The sequence below is a fragment of the Carcharodon carcharias genome, chromosome 10 (genome assembly GCF_017639515.1).
Source record: "Carcharodon carcharias isolate sCarCar2 chromosome 10, sCarCar2.pri, whole genome shotgun sequence".
Lineage (NCBI taxonomy): Eukaryota > Metazoa > Chordata > Chondrichthyes > Lamniformes > Lamnidae > Carcharodon > Carcharodon carcharias.
Window position 1 is genome coordinate 35,309,267 of NC_054476.1, and position 20,036 is coordinate 35,329,302.

At 42.7% G+C, this 20,036-nt stretch overlaps 2 protein-coding genes across 9 annotated transcripts in view; one reads left to right on the plus strand and one right to left on the minus strand.

The window, feature by feature from the left end:
- The window catches only part of btbd10b (BTB (POZ) domain containing 10b), a 102,954-nt gene extending 100,692 nt beyond the window's left edge, over positions 1–2,262 (plus strand). For all 6 annotated transcript variants that reach the window (XM_041196932.1, XM_041196930.1, XM_041196931.1 and 3 more), the window contains one exon: positions 1,275–2,262. In XM_041196932.1, coding sequence (XP_041052866.1) covers positions 1,275–1,585 — 311 coding nt within the window. In that variant the 3' untranslated portion in view covers positions 1,586–2,262. The remainder of the gene's footprint in view (positions 1–1,274) is intronic.
- A 1,839-nt stretch (positions 2,263–4,101) lies between these two features.
- The window catches only part of LOC121283020 (aryl hydrocarbon receptor nuclear translocator-like protein 1), a 54,299-nt gene continuing 38,364 nt past the window's right edge, over positions 4,102–20,036 (minus strand). For all 3 annotated transcript variants that reach the window (XM_041196928.1, XM_041196927.1, XM_041196929.1), the window contains 4 exons: positions 16,093–16,201; positions 14,158–14,251; positions 9,902–10,004; positions 4,102–5,089 (listed from right to left, as the gene is read on the minus strand). In XM_041196928.1, the coding sequence (XP_041052862.1) occupies positions 4,932–5,089; positions 9,902–10,004; positions 14,158–14,251; positions 16,093–16,201 (464 nt within the window). In that variant the 3' untranslated portion in view covers positions 4,102–4,931. The remainder of the gene's footprint in view (positions 5,090–9,901; positions 10,005–14,157; positions 14,252–16,092; positions 16,202–20,036) is intronic.

Consider the following 20,036-nt stretch of genomic DNA (forward strand, 5'->3'; position numbering starts at 1 on the left):
CAAAAGAAAACACAGATGTCGAAGTTGGTGATATTATCTAAACGAATGTGCTAATTAAGAATGGATGGTAGGGCACTCAAGGTATAGCTCTAGTGGGGGTGGGGGGAGCATAAAAGATTTAAAAATATTTTAAAATAATGGAAATAGATGGGAAAAAGAAAAATCTATTTTCATTTATTGGAAAAAAACAAAAGGAAGGGGGAAGAAACAGAAAGGGGGTGGGGATGGAGGAGGGAGGTCAAGACCTAAAGTTGTTGAATTCAATATTCAGTCCAGAAGGCTGTAAAGTGCCTAGTCGGAAGATGAGGTGTTGTTCCTCCAGTGTGCATTGGGCTTCACTGGAACAATGCAGCAAGCCAAGGACAGACATGTGGGCAAGAGAGCAGGGTGGAGTGTTGAAATGGCAAGCGACAGGGAGGTTTGGGTCATTCTTGCAGACAGACCGCAGGTGTTCTGCAAAGCGGTCGCCCAGTTTACGTTTGGTCTCTCCAATGTAGCACATTCGTTTAGATAATATCACCAACTTCGACACCTATGTGTTCTTTTGTTCTGCTGTCTGACATCTTTTGATCTGCTTCTATCACTGCTTTTGCCTACAACCACACCACTCCCTCCACTTCTCTCCCCCCACCCAACCCTCCCCCACCACCACCTTAAACCAGCTTATATTTTACTCCTTCCTGGGATTTACCTAGTTCTGTCAAAGGGTCATGAGGACTCGAAACATCAACTCTTCTTCTCCGCCAATGCTGCCAGACCTGCTGAGTTTTTCCAGGTAATTCTGTTTTAATTTTCTATGTTGTTGGGTAGTGCCAGTGTTGTAAATGTACTGGAACAGTTTGGCTAGGAGCATGTCTTTTGAATGGGATATTAAAATGAGTTTCCATCCACCCTTTAGGGAGGTAAAAGATCCCATGTGACTATTCAAATAGGAACAGGGGAGTTCTCTCCACTGTCCCAACCAATATTTATCCCTCAAGCAATGTCACCAAAAGTGATTAACTGATCATTCCTGCAACAGTAGCTGCCCTTTCTGATACTTTGGGGAATTCTAAGAATGTAAAAGGCATTGAGGTCCACTACCCCGCAACCTCTAATAATTGTTTCCCCTTGCCTCTTTCACTGACTTTTACTTCCTTCTGCTTCTCGCTCCTCCTCCCCCCCCCCACCGCCCCTTCCACTGCTTTCAAGATTCAAAAGGCCCTCAACCTAGGAAAGTCTGTTTGTGCCATCTGCTTTGTTCTTGGTTCCAGTAATGCCTCTGTGTTGTTCAGGTTACCCCACGTACAAGGAGAAGGTAAAAAAAAGGCCGGGTGGCCGGCCTGAGGTCATCTACAACTATGTCCAGCGACCATTCATCAGGATGTCCTGGGAGAAGGAAGAGGGCAAGAGCCGCCATGTCGATTTCCAGTGTGTGAAGAGCAAGTCCATTACCAACCTGGCGGCAGCAGCAGCGGATATCCCACAGGACCAGCTGGTGGTCATGCACCCAACGCCACAGGTGGACGAGCTGGATGTTCTGCCCAACCACCCTGCCAACAGCAGTAACGACCTGGAGCTTGACCCCCAACCCCCAGCTGTCTGACAATGCGTGTGATGGGGGTGGGGGGGAAGAGGAGGCTGTTAAGCATGCTGCTGGTGATTGACGTCGTCCTGATGCGTTTCTGTGCAAGACAGTGTGTCAGCATCATACACCAATATGAACAAAGTATGATCACAACCAAGTGACCTGCTACACGTCTTAAGTTAAACTTTTTTTTTTATCATCTACATTGCCAAAAGTAAATGGCTTTTGGTGTTGGGAAGAAGGGAGAGGAATGCCTTTGCTGTTGTTTCTTCTTCCTCCACATTCTTATTTTTAAATGCACACCGTTACTTAAAAAGGCTGTTGCAGTCTAGGTGCTACGTATCGGGGAATGGCTTTGGTCTGTACTTGTCTTTTAGCCAAGTGTTCCGTGAAATGCAATTAAATTTCTGCTGGCGCAGCACACTCAACACAACGTGTGGTGACAGTTTAGTGAAAGGGAATGTTCAGATCTTGCACACCAAATTAACCCTGGTGGTTCAAAGTACTTGCTCTTCAGGTTGGTGTGGGGTATAAAGTATATATTCTAGGTATTGCTGTATGCCAGAGGTTATTGCTGTCCAGTGGAGCCATTTTGAAGTCTTTTAATTTTCTGAAGTATATGTACATGTTGCAGGAGTGTTCCTTGTATTTCTAACAGCTGATGAATGATTATATAAATAAACATCACAAGCATTTGTCCTTTTTTGTGAAATTTTCTTAAATGGGTTTCCGTGGGCCCTTCCAGTAACTTCAGTTTGCTTTTTCTCGTCACAAGGACATCCCACACAAGCAAAGTGTGAAAATGATAAGATCTGTTTTAGTGATATTGGTTGAGGGCAGGGTAATTAGCTGCCCTGATTGTACAGGTCAGTTTTCTCCCCTACACACAACCCCCAATAGTCTGGACAGAAGCCTCCCTTATTTTTATTCCCTAACCTGTGAGAACTCCCCTGCTCTTCAAACTAGGACAACAACCTTTTATGTCCACTGAAGTCAGCAGATGGGACCTCAATTAAACATATTATCCAAAACAATACCCCAGACAGTGCAGCTTTCCCTCAGTCCAAACTAGTACTTCATACAGTGGTATGAAGTGCTCAAGGTTTTGAATCCACTACCTTCTGACTCAGGCAAAAGTTCTATCAGCTAAGCCATGGTTGATGGTGGTTTTAATTTCTCAAAAAATCCATGAAGCACATTGTTTTGAAGAGAATACATGTCAGAGGTAGGTTTACCTCAATAATTAGGTGATCTATATAAATACAAGCCAGACATAGAAACCAGATGGCTACCTTGCTAAGAACCTGCATCATTAATTTTCATGGTAACATTGAATCTGGAGTTGAGACATTTGACTAATTTATAAACAGTGCACACAACCTATATTAATTTCCAAGTGTTGACTCTGTACCCTTGTTTGCAAATGAGTTGTCTTTAACAGGATTGGTTTTCTCGTACATGTCAGGAAAGATTCAAGGAACTGGCATGCTTCGGTAATAATACAATATGTCCCTTAGTCTTACATTTCTGTAGCACCCTTCACCGCCTAATGATGTCCTGAAGTGTTTAACATTTTGAAATGTAGCCATGTTTGTAATTTCAGAAAATCCGATTAACCATATACATTATCCACTGTTGGAAAATCCAATTAAACATCCCTTAATCTTCTTACTTAATCTCAGCAAGCAAGTTCCTTAATTTCATTGAAGTGTAATATAACTAAATTGACAAGTTTCCATAAATTATCACATTTGAAAATTAACAAATTTCACTTTTTACCTAATTTGACAAGTCCCTATAAACTATCCTATAGGCACAGCTGGCACGAGTTCAAATACACCTTTTCATTCATCAACAACCTCCCTCACTACTGTATATGGAGTGTCTCGGTGAAGTATACTTACTACAAAAAGGCTTTTTTCTTTTAACTTCAGGACATCCCAAAGTGCTTTATAACTAATGAGGTAATGTTGAAGCCCAGCTGCCAAGCGTGTTCTTGGGAGGGACAGGTTCCCAAAACACTCCTTCCACTGGGTAGGGTTTTCCTCATCACATGGATCTGTTGTCGACTACAGATTAATTGCTGTGGTTAGTTAATAACTTCAATTTATTTAGCACCTTTTAAAACCCCATAAGAGCATTATTAAATAAAATATGACACTGATTCACATAAGGAGATACCAGTAATAGGACAGGTAACCAAAAGCTTGGTCAGAGATCTTTTAAGGAGCATCTTAAAAGAGGACAGTGAGGTCTAGGGAGAGAATTCCAAAACAGGCCCAATATTGGAGCAATGAAAATCAGGCTTGCTGAATTAGAGGAACATAAGAGATTTGAGGGTTAAGTATTTTGAAACTCCCATCATTGTATTATGTGGCAAATTAGTCAGGCCTTGGTCTTGTTTGCGTAGCAATTCTTATGCGCTCTCATTCTTGCCGTAAAACAAATCTATTCAGTTTACAATTCCAGAAACGCACGTTTGTTGTAGTCTTTGCCTCAACTCTCTGCATAAAAATCTTCATCTGCGATCTCTGTAAATGGTCTGTTTTCTTTATTAGATGCTTAGCTTTTTAAAAATACGTTGAAAAAGTTAAAAAGCAGTGTAAAGCTGTGCACTTGCATGCAGGTGTACAATCCTGTGGGATACCGCCCAATGCATTGGATAAAGAGGTACAAGTCATGCAATAGCAGACACACTTCAAGCAGGGGTAATATGGCTTAAGGAATAAATTAAAATGAATTTAATGTACATAAAATCAAGGTCTTGTCTATTATGGGATAAGAGGGGACAGAACATCAGTACAAATCCAGTTTACATAGTATATACAAATATATTAACTTAGGTTAAGGTTTTAAGACAGCATTTCTCTCTGTACAAAGTGATTTCTGTAAAAAAAAACTGTACAAATGGCAAACAAGATCAACTCTGCAGTTTTGAAACTGCATTTCATAACTAATACAATAAATATATGTATATATACTTTGGACAAAGCGATGCAAGAATAAAAACCAAATTTTAACAATTAGTTTTGAAGAGAAGATTACACACATTGGGAATCTAGTGTTTATTAAAAAAAACATTGCAAAGTTAAGCTCCAGAAAGTGCTTCTGTTCAATTGTTTTTTAAATCAAGCTTAAACTCACCAGTATTTCAACGTTAACATAGCAACTTGCTTCATAGACGCAATGGATTGGGGTGAGGCATTTTTGTGGGATCCACACACGTGTCTCAGCTACATGCAAGTCAAAGCAACACGCAGACACACACACATTGGCAATAAGCCCGATGAGTGGCTCCATCAGTGTTTACATGAACGCAGTCTTCTTCATATAAACTACTTGGGCTGCCAACGTAACACACTGTTCAGAGGGGCCACGGCAAGTCGCTAAAATCAACCGGACCACCCAGCCCTGCATCTGCCTCCAGAAGGCTCATGATCACTGCCATGGCTGCTTCATCATTGCTGGGACTGCTAGATGAACGATCCTCAATCATGTCGATGCCTAGGTGAGCGTTGCCACCTGAAAGAAGGGGAGAAGGGCGGGTGGGATGGCATAAAAGTGAACTTGGATAAAGGCAAAAGCAAATTAACAGTACAGCAACCACAATAGAGAACTCAGTTATGGCTGCTCAAAGGTTTTATGAAAGCAAAATGCTACAGCTGCTGGGAAATCCGCAATAAAATGAAAATGCTAGGACTATTCAGCAGGTCATGCTGCTTATACCTTAAGAATTTATTAAATGTGTTGAGTGTTTGAATCTTTTAACAACTTATATTGTGCCTTGAACGTAATAAAAGGTGCTTCATAGGAGCATTATAAAGTATGACAAAAAGCCACTTAAGAATATATTGGTCAGATGACCAAAAACTTGGTCATAGGTGTTAAAGGGCATCTTAAAGGAGGAAAGTGAAGTAGACACGGAGAGGCATCTAGGGAATTGCAGAGCTTAGGGCCTAGGCAGCTGAAGGCACTGCTGCCAATGGAGTGATTGACAGACTATGGAGCGATTTTGAAACAAGGATGAGAATTTTAAAATTAAGGCGTTTCTTGACCAGGAGCCAATGTGGTTCAGAGACCATAGGGGTAATAGGTAAACTGGACAGTGAGTTAAGACACAGGAAACAGAGCTTTGAATGACTTCAAGTTTACAAAGGGTAGAATATGGGAAACCAGCCAAAAATGCATTGGGTCAATAAGAGTAAAGCTAACAACGAATGAGGGTTCCAGCAGCAGATGAACTGAGATAAGGGGCGAAGTTGAGATAAGGGGTGAAAAACAATGGTTTCAGTCTTCCTAATATTTAATTGGAAGAAATTTCTGCTCATCCAGTACTGGATATTGGATAAGCAGTCTGATTAATTAGCAACAGTTTGAGGAGTCAAGAGCGGTAGTGGACAGGTAGAGCTGGATGTCCTTAGCTTACATGTGAAAACTAATTCTGTGCCTTCGAATTATGTCGTCGAGGGGCAGCATGTAGATGAGAAATAGGAGGGGTCAAGGATAGATCATTGGGGAACACCAGAGATAACAGAGTGGGAGTGGGAAGAGAAGCCATTGCAAGTGATTCTGTGGCTGTGGTTAGATAGATAAAAATGGAACTAGCTGGATGACAATGGAGAGGCTTTGGAGGAAGATGGTGTGGTTAACCATGTCTAAGGCTACAGACAGGTAAAGGAGAATGAGGAGGGAAAGTTCACCTTTGTCACAGTCACAGGATATCACTTGTGACTTTGATAAGAGCTACAGCAGGGGCAGAAATCTGATTAGAGGAATTCAAACATGGAATACTGGGAAAGGTGGGCACAGATTTTGGAGGTAACAACATGCTCAAGGTCTTTGGAGAGGAAAGCGAGGTTGGAGATTTGCAAGGATGGTGAGGTCAAAGGCTTTTTTGAGGCGAGAGGTGCTGATGGCAGACTTAAAAGGAGACAAAGACAATACCGGAAGACACAGAACTATTAACGATATCAGCTAATATGGGTAACAGCAAAGGGGGCCATTCAGCCCATTCTGCTTCTGCTGGCTCTTTGAACGAGCTATCCAATTAATCCCACTTCCCTGCTCTTTCCAATAGCCCTGTAAATGTTTCCCCTTCAAGTATTTATCCAATTCCCTTCTGAAAGTTACTTTCAGGCAAAACATTCCAGATCATAAGAACTCTCCAAGCAAAAATAATTCCCCTCTTCTAACCTCTGGTTCTTTTGCCAATGATTTTAAATCTGTGTTTTTTGGTTACTAACTCTCCTACCAGTGGAAACAGCTTTTCTTTTCTGACTTTATCAAAATCCTTCATGATCCTGAATCCCCCTATTAATCTTTTCTGCTCCAAGGGGACTGACCTCAGCGTCTCCAATTTTTCCAAATAACTGAAGTCCTTCATTGCTGATACCATTCCAGTAAATCTCTGCACCCCTTCCTAGGCCTTGACATCCTCCCTAAAGTGCAGCGTCCAGAATTGGACGCAATACTCTAGCTGAGACCTATCCAATGAATATGCCAGACATGCCTGTTATTCACTTGGATTTCACGTTTGGTAGGGAAGTAAGGGCGTTTGCCGCTGACGTTGAAGAAAGCATCCTACCATGATCTAGCGATCACAGTAGTGTGGAATTCCCCTTTCTCAAGTCAAGGGGATCTCTCTCCAGGCATGCAGCAGTGGTGATACCACCAAACAGGGAAAACGGTCAATCATATTGAAGTATTCACACAGGCAGCAAGTCAGGAAGTTAAAAGCATTAAATATCCTTCAGTCTTAATTTACATTTTCAGATAGCAAAAGATATAATTGCGATTGGATTAAGATAAAGAGAAAATTGAGGTAAATATGTTTTTAAAAAATGTTGATATTTGACTAATATAAAATTAGCTTTTCAGGGCCAGTGAAGGTGTTTAGCAGTAATTGTGAAGTTACTTTGCCGTTCAAAATCCATCACTTCATTCGACAAGGTATAACCTTCAAGTGTTTTCAAAGCAAGACTAATAGTGCAAGAGTGGAAGATTTAGTCAATTCATAAGATTTCCCATTGATTGTAGTCTGGGGGAGCTTCAACAATGCACACTGTGGAGGAGCACAGACTCACTGGCAGCAACTTCTGCATTTCCATCTTATTCTGCGCATGTGCGTCATTAGTTTCAGTGGAGTAATAACAGAGAACGCTCACAATTTTGTTGTCATTACCACTGCAAAATCCAGGCCAGTACATGCAATAATTGCAGAATTAGTAAGTGTGAAAAGCCTGAGGAGTGAGTATCCCCTTACAAGAATCTGTCAGATAGCTCCTGTTAGCTGGATATTGAGACTCTACAGCCTTTATTACAAGCAGTCAGCTGGATTACTGTTGAGTGCCTCAAATTAAATGGACCATTCAGTATTAACTACGTCAAAAGCTTGAATCACAGGCTTTGGCTGAATACGTAATTATTTCCACAAACCATGAATCATCCCTTATAAAACTAAGCTCCTGCACCATTAGTAAAGCAAACCATTAAGATTCCACAGTTAAAATATGCACTTTTCATGTGACATCATCTGACTTGCAGGTAATCCTATATTGAATAAAAAAGGAAAATGCAGCAAGTATAGAACAGGTTGGACAGCACACACAGAAAGACAGATTAATGTCTTGGGTGCAGCCCATCACCAGAACATGGGAATTGGAAAATAAGAGAGTGTTCTTTAGTGGGAGCAGGGGTAGGCCATTCAGCCCCTCAACTCTGTTCTACAATGAGAACAGCAGTGGGCCATTTAGCCCCTTGAGCCTACTCTGAGCAAAGTAAAAGGTCACCGGCACAAGCTTGCTTTTTTCACTTGCTCTCTCCCACATTACTTCCAATTTTGCTTAGTCCTTGTCAGAGGACTCATCTCAGAGTTCTAATCAAGGGTTCAAAAACTTTCAGGGTTACTTGGAAGTCTCCGGGAATGAACGACTTATCTGTGAAACACAGGTGCAAACAGAATATGAGATAAAAATCATAAGGCCACTGAAAAAAAGGTGGTGGATTTTATTTCTCATCCTTGGAACAGTCTTGTTTATTGGTTTAAAAAACGGCAGTTTGGGTGGGGGTTGAGAAAGCTGTTTGACTGTCAGTCAAGAATTGTCCAATTGTGTAACGGTGGCTTTCTGATTGCTTGGGAAGGCCCGGTGTTGAAAGGGTGGGCATGTTGAGTAACTAATATTGTGGGAGGGAGGACAATGGAGGCCTTAAAGAAAAAAGATGTGCCCAGCACCTTCCACAGCCTCAGGACATCCCAAAGAACTTTACAGCCAACGAAGAACCTTTAAGTGGAGTCACTGTTGGAATGTAGAAAAAGCAGTAGCCTGAGAGGGCAAACAGAGGTTTGGTTCAACGTTTCATGTGAAAGATGGCACTTTGGACACAGCAGCACTCCCTCAGTACTGCCCCTCCGACAGCAAAGAAACAGGTCTTTGGGCCCAATGGGTCCCGCCCCTCTTCATCTCATCCCATCAGCAGAGCCATCTATTCCTTTTTCCCTTGTTTTTATCCAGTTTCCTCTTCAGTACACATCTGCTATTTGTTTCAACTATGTTGTGGAAGGAAGAATGTAAAACGACACGATGGGATGTGACAAGGAAATAGAAGTGCATTAGAATCAAAGATACATTAGAGCACAGGAGGCCATTAGGCCCATCAAGTCCATGCCAGCTCTCTGTAGAGTAATCCAGTCAGTCCCATTCCATTGCTCTACACCTGTAACCCTACAAGTTTATTTTCCTTCTGAAATCATTCTTCGTCTCTGCTTCTGCCACCTTTGTAGGCAGCGAGTTCCAGGTCATTAACTCGCTACATTAAAAAAAGGGTCTTCCACCCTTCCCCCCTGCAACTATTCCCCAAAACCTTAAGATCTGTGTGCCCTACTCCATGTCCATCAGCTAATGAGAAGTTTTTCTTTGTCTACCTTATCTAAACCTGTCCTAATCTTGTACCCTCTATCAGTTCTCCCTTTAATCTTCTTTGCTCAAAGAAAAAGAGCTTCTCCAACCTGATTTTATAGCAGAAATTCCTCAGCCCTGGAGGCATTCTGGTAACTCTCCTCTGTACCCTCTCAAGGACCCTCACATTCTTCTTAAAAAGCATGGTGACCAGAACTGGATGCAATATTTTATTTGTATTCTATTTGTAGCCTAACCAGAGCTTTATAAAGACAGCTAGTACCAACACAGGCACAATGGGCTTTCTCCTGTGCTGAAATTTCTATGATTTGACCATACTTTACACTGCCACTCATCAAGTATTCAGTGAAGGATACAGGTTGTGAACCTGGGGAAACTGATATGATTTGCCATTGATACCAAAAACAGCAACACTTACTAAGTAGAGAGCTGCCATCAGTGTATGGATAACCAGTGCTGTCTGTCACCTGCCCGGGCAATACTCCTGCATTGGCCGTGTCTGACGTGCCACCATTCAGAATCTAGAGAGAGACAAAGAACAACATCAGCACCAAACTCAAAGAATAAACCAGATACAACTGTAAACACAGTCCCACTAGCACTGACTCACCCTTTAACTATACCATGTACAACAAAAACAGCTTATGCGTATATCGCATACTTAATGCATGCGATTCAATTTTCAGCTTGTTTAAGGACAGATCTAGATTCAATGTCAGAAGGTGGTTCTTTTCCCAGAGAATAGCAGATCTCTGGTACAGGCTGCCACCTAGCGTTTGGACTAGGTTGCAGAATTACTTCATGAGGGAGCTGGATCTGTATCTCACTGAAATGGACATCAACTTTGACAAAATACATTAATCAGGGCTGGAGTGATCTTGGCTGGTTTCCCAGATTTATTTCCCCCTAATTCAGTGGTTCTCAAACTTTTTTGTTTGTTTGAAGGATTCCTTAACAGATCGATTAATAACGATGGGTCACTCTATCGCCATTTAAGTTACAACACTATAAAATACTCATGACATGAAAGTGCTGTATATTTTCACAGAATCCCAGAATTGTTACAGTGCAGGAGGCCATTTGGCCCATCATGTCTGCATCAGTTCTCCAATTCACTTAGTGCCATTCTCCCTGTAATCTTGCACATTCTTCCTTTTCAGATAATAGTCTAATTCCCTTTTGAATGCTTCAATTGACCTAGCCTCCAATACACTCTCAGGCAGTGCATTTCAGACCTTTGCCATTAACTGCATGAATGAGTTTTTTTCTCATGTTGCTTTTGCTTCTTCGCCAATTACTTTAAATCTGCCCTCTCGTTCTTGATCCTTTCATGAGTGGGAACAATTTCGCCCAACTACTCCGTCCAGACTCCTCATGATTTTGAATATCTCGGCCAAATCTCCTCTCACTCTTTTCTCCAAGGAAAACAGTCCCAACTTCTCCAATCTATCTTCATACCTGAAGTTATTCATTCCTGGAATCATTCTCGTGAATCTTCTCTGCACTCTCTGCAATGCATTCACATCCTTCCTAAAGTGCGGCACCCAGAACTTTCGCACAATACTCCAGCTGAGGCCAAATTAATGTCTTATACAAGTTCATCATAACCTCCTTGCTCTTGTACTCTATGCCCCTATTAATAAAGCCTTGGACATTGTATGCTTCATTAACTGCTCTCTCCACCTGTCCAGTCACCTTCAATGACTTATGCACATACACACCCAGGTCTCTCTGCTCCTGCAATCCCGTTAGAGTTGTACCTTTTACTTTATATTGTCTCTCCATGTTCCTCCCACTAAAATGAAACACTTCACACTTCTCTGCATTGAATTTCATCTGCCACTCATCCACCCATTCCACCAAACTATCTGTGTCCTTTATAGTGGCTGAATTACTTCCTCTCTCACTGTGGCCTGGGTAGCACCTTCTTCCTTGGTAAAGGAGGTGCAAAGTATTCATTTAGTACCTCATCTATATTCTGTGCGTATATCTCTTTCTTGGTCCCTATTCAGCCCTACTCCTCCTGTTACCACCTTTTACTATTTATATGCCAATAAAGACGACTTTGGGATTCACTTTTATGTTAGCTGCCAGTCTCTTTTCATGCTCTTTTTGCTTCTCTTATTTGCGTTTTCACTTCTCCTCTGAACCTTCTATATTCAGTCTGGTTCTCCATTGTATTATGCATCTGACATAAGCATACTTTTCCTTCTTTATCTTAATCTCTTTTTCTGGTGTCCAGGGAGCTCTGGATTTGTTTGCCTCACCTTTCCCTTCGAAGGAATGTATCTTGACTGTGCCTGAACTCTCTCTTCTTTAAAAGGTAGCCCATTTACCAGCTACCATTTTTCCTGCCAGCCTTTTATTCCAATTTATTCGGCTCAGCTCCACCCCTATCCCATTGAAGTTGGCTTTCCCCCAGTTAATTATTCTTTCTCTAGATTGTTCTTTGTCCTTTTCCATAGCCAACCTAAACCTTATGAAAGAATGATCACTGTGCCATAAATGTTCTCTTAACGATATCTGATCCACTTGGCCAACCTCATTCCCAAGAACCAGGTCCAGCAGTGCCTCCGACCTCGCCGGACATTTTAAGAACACTTTTAAAAAAGCGCTACTTGCTTAAAGATATCAGTGAGATGGATGTGTCAGCTTCTCACTGCAGAGTCTATCACGAGTGTGATCTTTGACAATGAAACTTGTAGGTGACTGATGGCTCTCCAACCAGAAAAATGGATTTTTGGAAAAACATGTATTAAGGATTTGTGTCTGTGCGTGTGTGCATGTTTTATACATTCTAATAGTTAAAAATTAATTATTGATAGATAGCACTCCAGTGTTGTTTCCATTGGTTAAAACCTCAGCTGATTCTAAAGTATGATTCCAACTAATCAATGCACATAAAGGTGGTGTATATTGAGGTTGGTTGAGGTGAGTGGCTGGGGGTGAGGGAGGGACGGATAAAAGAGGCGTTATTATTAGTATTAATAACATTTAACTCCATCATTATTGAAACATTTTCCTGTTTCTTATGAAATGAGAGATAGGGGTGGTTTAGTTTGCAGAATCCTCCCCATCCCCGCAAACTCTCAAAGGACCCCAGTTTGAGAACCACTCACTCCCCTAAATTGCCTGGGGTTCTGTCCGGTATTCTTTCCCAGAAGATCATATATGATCCCTGGTGGGTGCCGGTCTATATTGATGCACATCTATTATGATGCACACAGCTTTGGCAACACTGTTTTAAACAGATGAACTAATTTCACACAGTCTAGGGTAAATGTACTTGACATTTGTGAATATTTACTTGACAAGCATCTCCCACCGTTTAGTGACTGAGGAAGTAATGCCACCAAGAAGATCAAACGAACTCTCACACACTCTTCTCTTCATCTTACCCAATTTTACCAACAAAGGGATAGAGTTATTAAAGTGCAAGTATGGGCAAATTGAGTTCACATCACGAAAGGTGACGATTACTCAATTTTTAATTCGCTAATCAAAAATGCAATTAGCAACATCCACACTCCCAAATAGCCACAAGTGGCTAATGGCTAAATTATTGAGCAACTCTGCTGTAGAATCACTGCATTAAAATTTCCTTCAGTCTTCTGTGACCCAAATCGTCTTTGACTCATTCTTGATTTAATTCGCTTGATTTAACATGCGTTCAAGATTGCATTCGGCAATTATTTATTTTCTTTATGAAATGGAAGTTTGACATGGGCGCAGTGTCTTCAAGGTTTATTCCATATGTAAAGGACATGATAATAACGATCACTTTTACGTGTGACATTCAAAGTATGACATCTAAGTTGTGAGAGGCAACTTCACAATTTTTGTAAATAAAGCAACAAATCATCTATGCATCATGGATGGCAAGTTAGAGGGGATGCTGGAAAAATATACAGGGGAAAAAAATTACAGCACTATGGGGAAAAAGCAGAGGGAGTGAGGCTAATTTGTTAACTCTTTCAAAGAACCAGCACAGGCACAATAGGCCAGATGGCCTCCTGTGTTATATCATTTCAATAAAAAAAGACTTACATTTACGTTGCATCTTTCATGACCAAAGGAAGTCCCAAAGTGCTCTGCAGCCAATGAAATACTTTTGAGTTGTAATAATTGTTGTAATGTAAGGAATGTAGCAGCCAATCTGCACACAGCAAGATCTCACGAGAAGCAAATTTATAATGAACAGATCACCTGTTTTTGTGATGTTGATTTGGGAGTAAAAATTAGTCAGTACAGCAAGAATAACTCCACTGCCCTTCTTCGAAACAGCGTCATGGGATATTTTATGTCCACCCTAGAGGGCAGACGGGATCTCAGTTTAACATTTCATCTGAAAGACAGCATCTCTGACAGTGCAGCACTCCCTCAGTAAGTGCTGCACTTAAAGTAAGGGTACGCTACAGGCAAGAGTGCTAATTTACTACTACTGAATCTCAAGCTCACTGGTAGCTGGAGGTTATGGGATGTCTTTTGGCTGTGAATTGGAAGTAGCTGAGTGTCACCTCTGGAGCAATTCTTGCTATTGTTTTTAGAGGCAACACCGCCATCCTGTGGAGAGAGTAAAAATAGCAATGGCTACCATCACTTGTTCACTATTAGTGACTTAAATGGACTGGGGACATTGATGGAACCAGCTCAAGAACCAGAAGAATTTCTTACCTTCTTTCCCCCTGGAGATGATGTGTCAGGAGGTGGCGTACTGGTGATGTTAAGTGGGCTAGAACTGCAGCTTGAAGGGGAGGATCCTCTAATCCTGTCAAATACAAAGTCACATTACAACAATAACAACTTATATTTATATAGCACCTTTGCTGTAATGAAATGTCCCAAGGTGCTCCGCAGGAATATTATAAAACAAAACATGACACTGAGCCACATAAGCAGACACTTGGTCAGGTGACCAAAAGAAGGAAAGGGAGATACAGAGGCAGAGAGATTTAGGGAGGATATTCCAGAGCTTGGGGCTTTGGCAACTGAAGGCACGGCCACCAATGGCGCAGCGATTAAACTCAGGGATGCACGAGAGGCCAGAATCGGTGGAGTGCAGATACCTCAGAGGGTTTTGGGGCTGGAGGAGATAGAGAGCAGTCAGGCCATGGAGGGATTTCAAAACATGTTAAGAACTTTAAAGTGAAGATGTTGCTTAACCAGGAGCCAATGTACGCCAGTGAGCACACAGTGATAGGGATTTGGGACTCGGTGTGAGTTAAGACACAGTAGCAGAGTTTTGGATGACCTCAAGTTTACTGAGGGTAGAATATGGGTGGCCAGCCAGGAGTCCATTAGAATAGTGAAGTCTAGAGATAACGAAGCCGTAAATGAGAGTTTCAGCAGCACGTGCAGACAATGGGACAAAGTCGGGCAGCGTTACTGAGGTAGAATTTTGCGATCTTGGCGATGGCTCAAATATGAGAGTGGAAGCTCAACTGAGGCACCAAGGTTGCAAACTAACCATTATGGTAAACACACAGGAACAGGAATACACCAAAAGGTAAAAAAATAGAATGGAATCATCGAGCCAAATAGCACAAAAGGACTCCATTTGGCCCATCATCCTTATGTAAGCCCATTGAAATTAGCTATCCAATTAGCCCCGCTCCTCTGCGCTTACCCCATTGCACTGCAAATTGTTCTTGGTTTTACAGCTGACCTGAATTAGGGGCTGTGCCTGATTTATCCCAATTTGTTTGATTTGGTTTAATTGATTTCAATTAAAAGATTATTGCACTGCAAATTTTTCAAGTATTTATCCAATTCCCTTTTGAAAGTTATGACTGAATCTGCTTCCACTGCCCTTGCAGGCAACACATTCCAGATCACAACAACTCGCAGCGTAAATAAATATCTTCCTCTCCTCCCTCTGGTTCTTTTGCCAATTACCTTAAATTTGTGTCCCCTGGTTATCTCCATCACTCTATCAAAAAAAAAACTCATAACTTTGAATACCTCAATTCAATCTCCTCTTAGCCATTGCTGATATAAAAGAAGAAAGGCCATCTATTTCTATAGCACCTTGCACAACCTCAGGGATGTCCCGAAGCACTTTACAGCAATTAAATCGTTTCAGTTTGAAATGAAGTCACTGTTGTAATTTAGGAAATATGGCGACCAATTTTGCACACAGCAAGCTCCCACAAACAGTACTGTGATAATGACCAGTTTTTCAGTTTTTAATGATTGAGGGATAAGTGTTGGCCAGGGCAATAGGGAGAACTCCTCTGCTATTCTTCGAAACGGTGTCATGGGATCATTCAGGTATGCAAAAGGGGCCTTGGTTAACGTCTCATATCAAAGACTCTGGCACTGAGGGCATCAGCCTGGTTTCTGTGCACAGGTGTCTGAAGTGGGACTTGAGTCCACAACCTTCTGACACAGGGGTGTGTGTTACCCACTAAGTCATGGCTATGCGTTGCTGTATGAAATGGGTGTAATGCTGACCTAATATACAGGTGGTCAAGGTTTCGAAATCTGCAAATATTTTTCACAATTTTCTAATGAATGAAGCAATGAGCTAGAGACTTAGTCAAGGCACAGAACAGTGAATTGTATAATGCTATTTAATCTCCTCGAGTATGCCAATGATAAACAAGTTACCTTTGTAGTTCCATAACTTCCTCAGCAATCATCCGACCAATTTTTCCAGCTCCAGCACGGGTCCCCCCAGGAATGCCAGGAACAGCGGTGAGCGCACGCTTTGAACTGGCTAGACAGTGCGAGAGAAGAACCAAGAGTTCAAAAGCATTTGAGGTACAATAGCATGGTGCTTATATTACTAAGCTAGTAATCAAAGTGTTGCTGGACCGGGAGCCAATGTAGGTCAACAAGCACAGGAGTGATAGGTGAATGGGACTTGGTGCAAGTTACGACAAGGGCAGCAGAGTTCTGGATGGCCTCTATCTTATGGAAGGTGAAAAGCCAGCCAGGCGAAGGTTGGGATGGTCCAGTCTTGTCATATTACCCACACCTTAGGCAGATTTTCACAGCACTAAATCAGCATTTTCAAACTGTTAGGGACTTACAGTAATGAGCAGAAAAGCCCTTCCCACACCAGGGTACTGAGGCCAACTCCAGAAGACTTCAGGGGTCTGGTGAACAATTATCAAAATTTATTCAGCGCAGGCCAGGGGTGAACACTGGAACCTCCCTGCCCTGATTGACTCACTCGCTCCATTCACCAACTGAGGCATTGGGGCAGGAGTTGAACATGCAAATTCAAAGAGCCAGTACTGGTATGATGGGCCAAATGACCTCCTTCCATGCCGTAAGCTACTATTAAATTTCAAGGAACACAAAGTTATCATGCTGATACAGCATGCAATTAGGAAAGCAATTGGCATGTTGACCTTAATTGCAACAGGAGTGAAGTAAAAAAATAAGTAAGTCTTGCTGCAATTGTTTAGCTTTGGTGAGATCACCCCTGGAAAACTGCGCTCAGTTTTGGGCTCCATATCGACGGATAGATATATTTACATTAAAGGCAGCAAAAGTTCACTAGATTGGTCCCTGGCTTGAGGGGGTTGTCCTATGATGAGAGGCTGAGTAAATTGGGCCTACAAGCTCTGGAGTTTGAAAGAATGAGAAGTGATCTCATTGCAACATGCAAGATTCTGAAGGGGCTAGACAGAGTAAACACAGAGATATTGTTTCCCTTGGCTGGAGAATCTAGAACATGGATCATAGTGTCAGGGTAAAGGGCCAATCATTTAGGACTAAGATGAGGAAACATTTTTTCACTCAGAGGGTTGTGAATCGTTGGAATTCTCTACCCCAGAGCGTTGTGGATTACCCAATGGTGAGTATGTTCAAGACTGAGACAGAAAGATTGTTGGTCTCAGGGAATCAAAGGATATGGGGGGGGGCACGCAGGAAAATGGAGTTGAAGCCGAAGATCAGCCATGATTGTACTGAATGGCAAAGCAGGCTTGAGGAGCCTTGTGGTCTACTCCTGCTCCTATTACATTTATACACAAAGCCAAATTTTCCCTCAAATTGATGTTCTCTATGTGTTGAAATTCTTTAATCAAAGGATGGCTCCAGACAAATTTCATTCATCCCATGAAATACTTGAGGTAAATTAGCCTCAAAAACAGCTTCTTTCCCTTGTCTAATCGTTCCAGGTGATTAAAGCAGACTAACAAGTCCGGAATAAAACCGGACAGACCCCACCCGGCATCAACCTAGGCACCAGAAACAACAAGAGCAATATCAGCCCTGTCGATCCTGCAAAGCCCTCCTTACTAACATTGGGGGGCCAGTGCCAAAATTGGGAGAGCTGTCTCACAGACTAGGCAAGCAACAGCCTGACATACACATCCTCACAGAATCATATCTTACCGATAATGTCCCAGACACCACCATCATCAACCCTGGGTATGTCCTGTCCCACCGACAGGACAGACCCAGCAGAGGTGGCGACACAGTGGTATACAGACAGTCAGGAGGGAGTTGCCCTCCTGACTCCAGACCCCCTGAAGTCTCATGGCATCAAGTCAAACATGGGCAAGGAAATCTGCTGATTACCACATACTGCCCTCCCTCAGCTGATGAATCAGTGCTCCTCCATGTTGAACACCACTTGGAGAAAGCACTGAGGGTGGCAAGGGCACAGAATGAAGTCCCCCACCCAGAGTACAAGTTGCAACACCAACAGTGGCTCAGTAGCATCACTACTGACCGAGCTGGCCGAGTCCTAAAGGACATAGCTGCTAGATTGGCTCTGCAACAGGTGGCGAGGCAACCAACAAGTGGAAAAAACATAATCAATCTCATCCTCACCAACCTACCCGCCGCAGATGTATGTGTGCATGACAGTATTGATAGGAGCGACCATCACACAGTCATTGTGGAGACGAAGTCCTGGCTTCACATTGAGGATACCCTCCATCGTGTTGTGTGGCACTACCACTGTGCTAAATGGGATAGATTTCGAACAGCTCAAGACTGGGCATCCATGAGACACTGTGGGCTATCAGCAGCAGCAGAATTGTACTCAAACACAATCTGGCACCTCATGGCCTGGCATATCCCCCACTCTACCATTACCATCAAGCCAGGGGATCAACTCTGGTTCAATGAAGAGTGCAGGAGAGCTTGCTAGGAGCAGCACCAGGCTTACCTAAAAATGAGGTGTCAATCTTTAAAGCTATAACACAGGACTACTTGCATATCAAACAGCATAAGCAGCAAGTGATAGACAGAGCTAATCGATTCCACAACCAATGGATCAGATCTAAGCTCTCCAGTCCTGCCACATCCACTCGTGAATGGCGGTGGACAATTAAACAACTCACTGCAGGAGGAGGCTCCACAAATATCCCAATCCTCAATGATGGAGGAGCCCAGCACGAGTGGAAAAGATAAGGCTGAAGCATTTGCTACAATCTGCAGCCAGTAGTGCCAAGTGAGTGATCCATCTCAGCCTCCTCTGGAGGTTCCTAGCATCACAGAAGCCATTCTTCAACCAATTCGATTCACTCCACATGATATCAAGAAACGGCGGAAGGCACTGGATACTGCAAAGGCTATGGGCCCTGACAATATTCCAGCAATAGTACTGAAGACTTGTGTTCCAGAACTTGCCGCGCCCCGAGCCAAGCTGTTCCAGTACAGCTACAACACTGGCATCTACCCAGCCATGTGGAAAATTGCCCAGGTATGTCCTGTACACAAAAAGCAAGACAAATTCAACCCAGCCAATTACCGCCCCATCAGTCTACTTTCCATAATCAGTAGTAAAGTAATGGAAGGGGTCATCAACAGTGCTGTCAAGTGGCACGTGCTTAGCAATAACCTGCTCACTGATGCCTAGTTTGGATTCCACCAGGGCCACTCAGCTCCTGACCTCATTACAGCCTTGGTTCAAACATGGACAAAAGAGCTCAACTCCCAAGGCAAGGTGAGAATGACTGCCCTTGATATCAAGGCCGCGTTTGACCAAGTATGACATCAAGGAGCCCTAGCAAAACTAGAGTCAATGGGAATTAGGAGGAAAACTCTCTGCTGGTTGGAGTCATACCTAGCAGAAAGGAAGATGGTTGTGGTTGTTGGATGTCAATCACCTCATTGTCAGGACACCACTGCAGGAGTTCCTCAAGGTAGTGTCCTTGGCTCTACCATCTACAGATGCTTCATCAATGACCTTCCTTCCATCATAAGGTCAGTTCGCTGATGATTGCACAATGTTCAGCACCATTCATGACTCCTCAGATGCTGAAGCAGTCCATGTCCAAATGCAGCAAGACCTGGACAATACCAAGGTTGGGTTGACAAGTGGCAAGTAACATTCACGCCACACAAGTGTCAGGCAGTGACCATCTCCAACAAGAGAGAATCTAACCATCGCCCCTTGATGTTCAATGGCATTAGCATTACTGAATCCTCCACTGAACACCCTGGGGGTTTTCATTGGCCAGAAACTGAACTGGACTAGCCATGTAAACACAGTGCCTACAAGAGCAGGTCAGAGGCTAGGAATCCTATGACAAGTAACTCACCTCCTGACTCCCCAAAGCCTGTCCACCATCTCCAAGGCACAGATC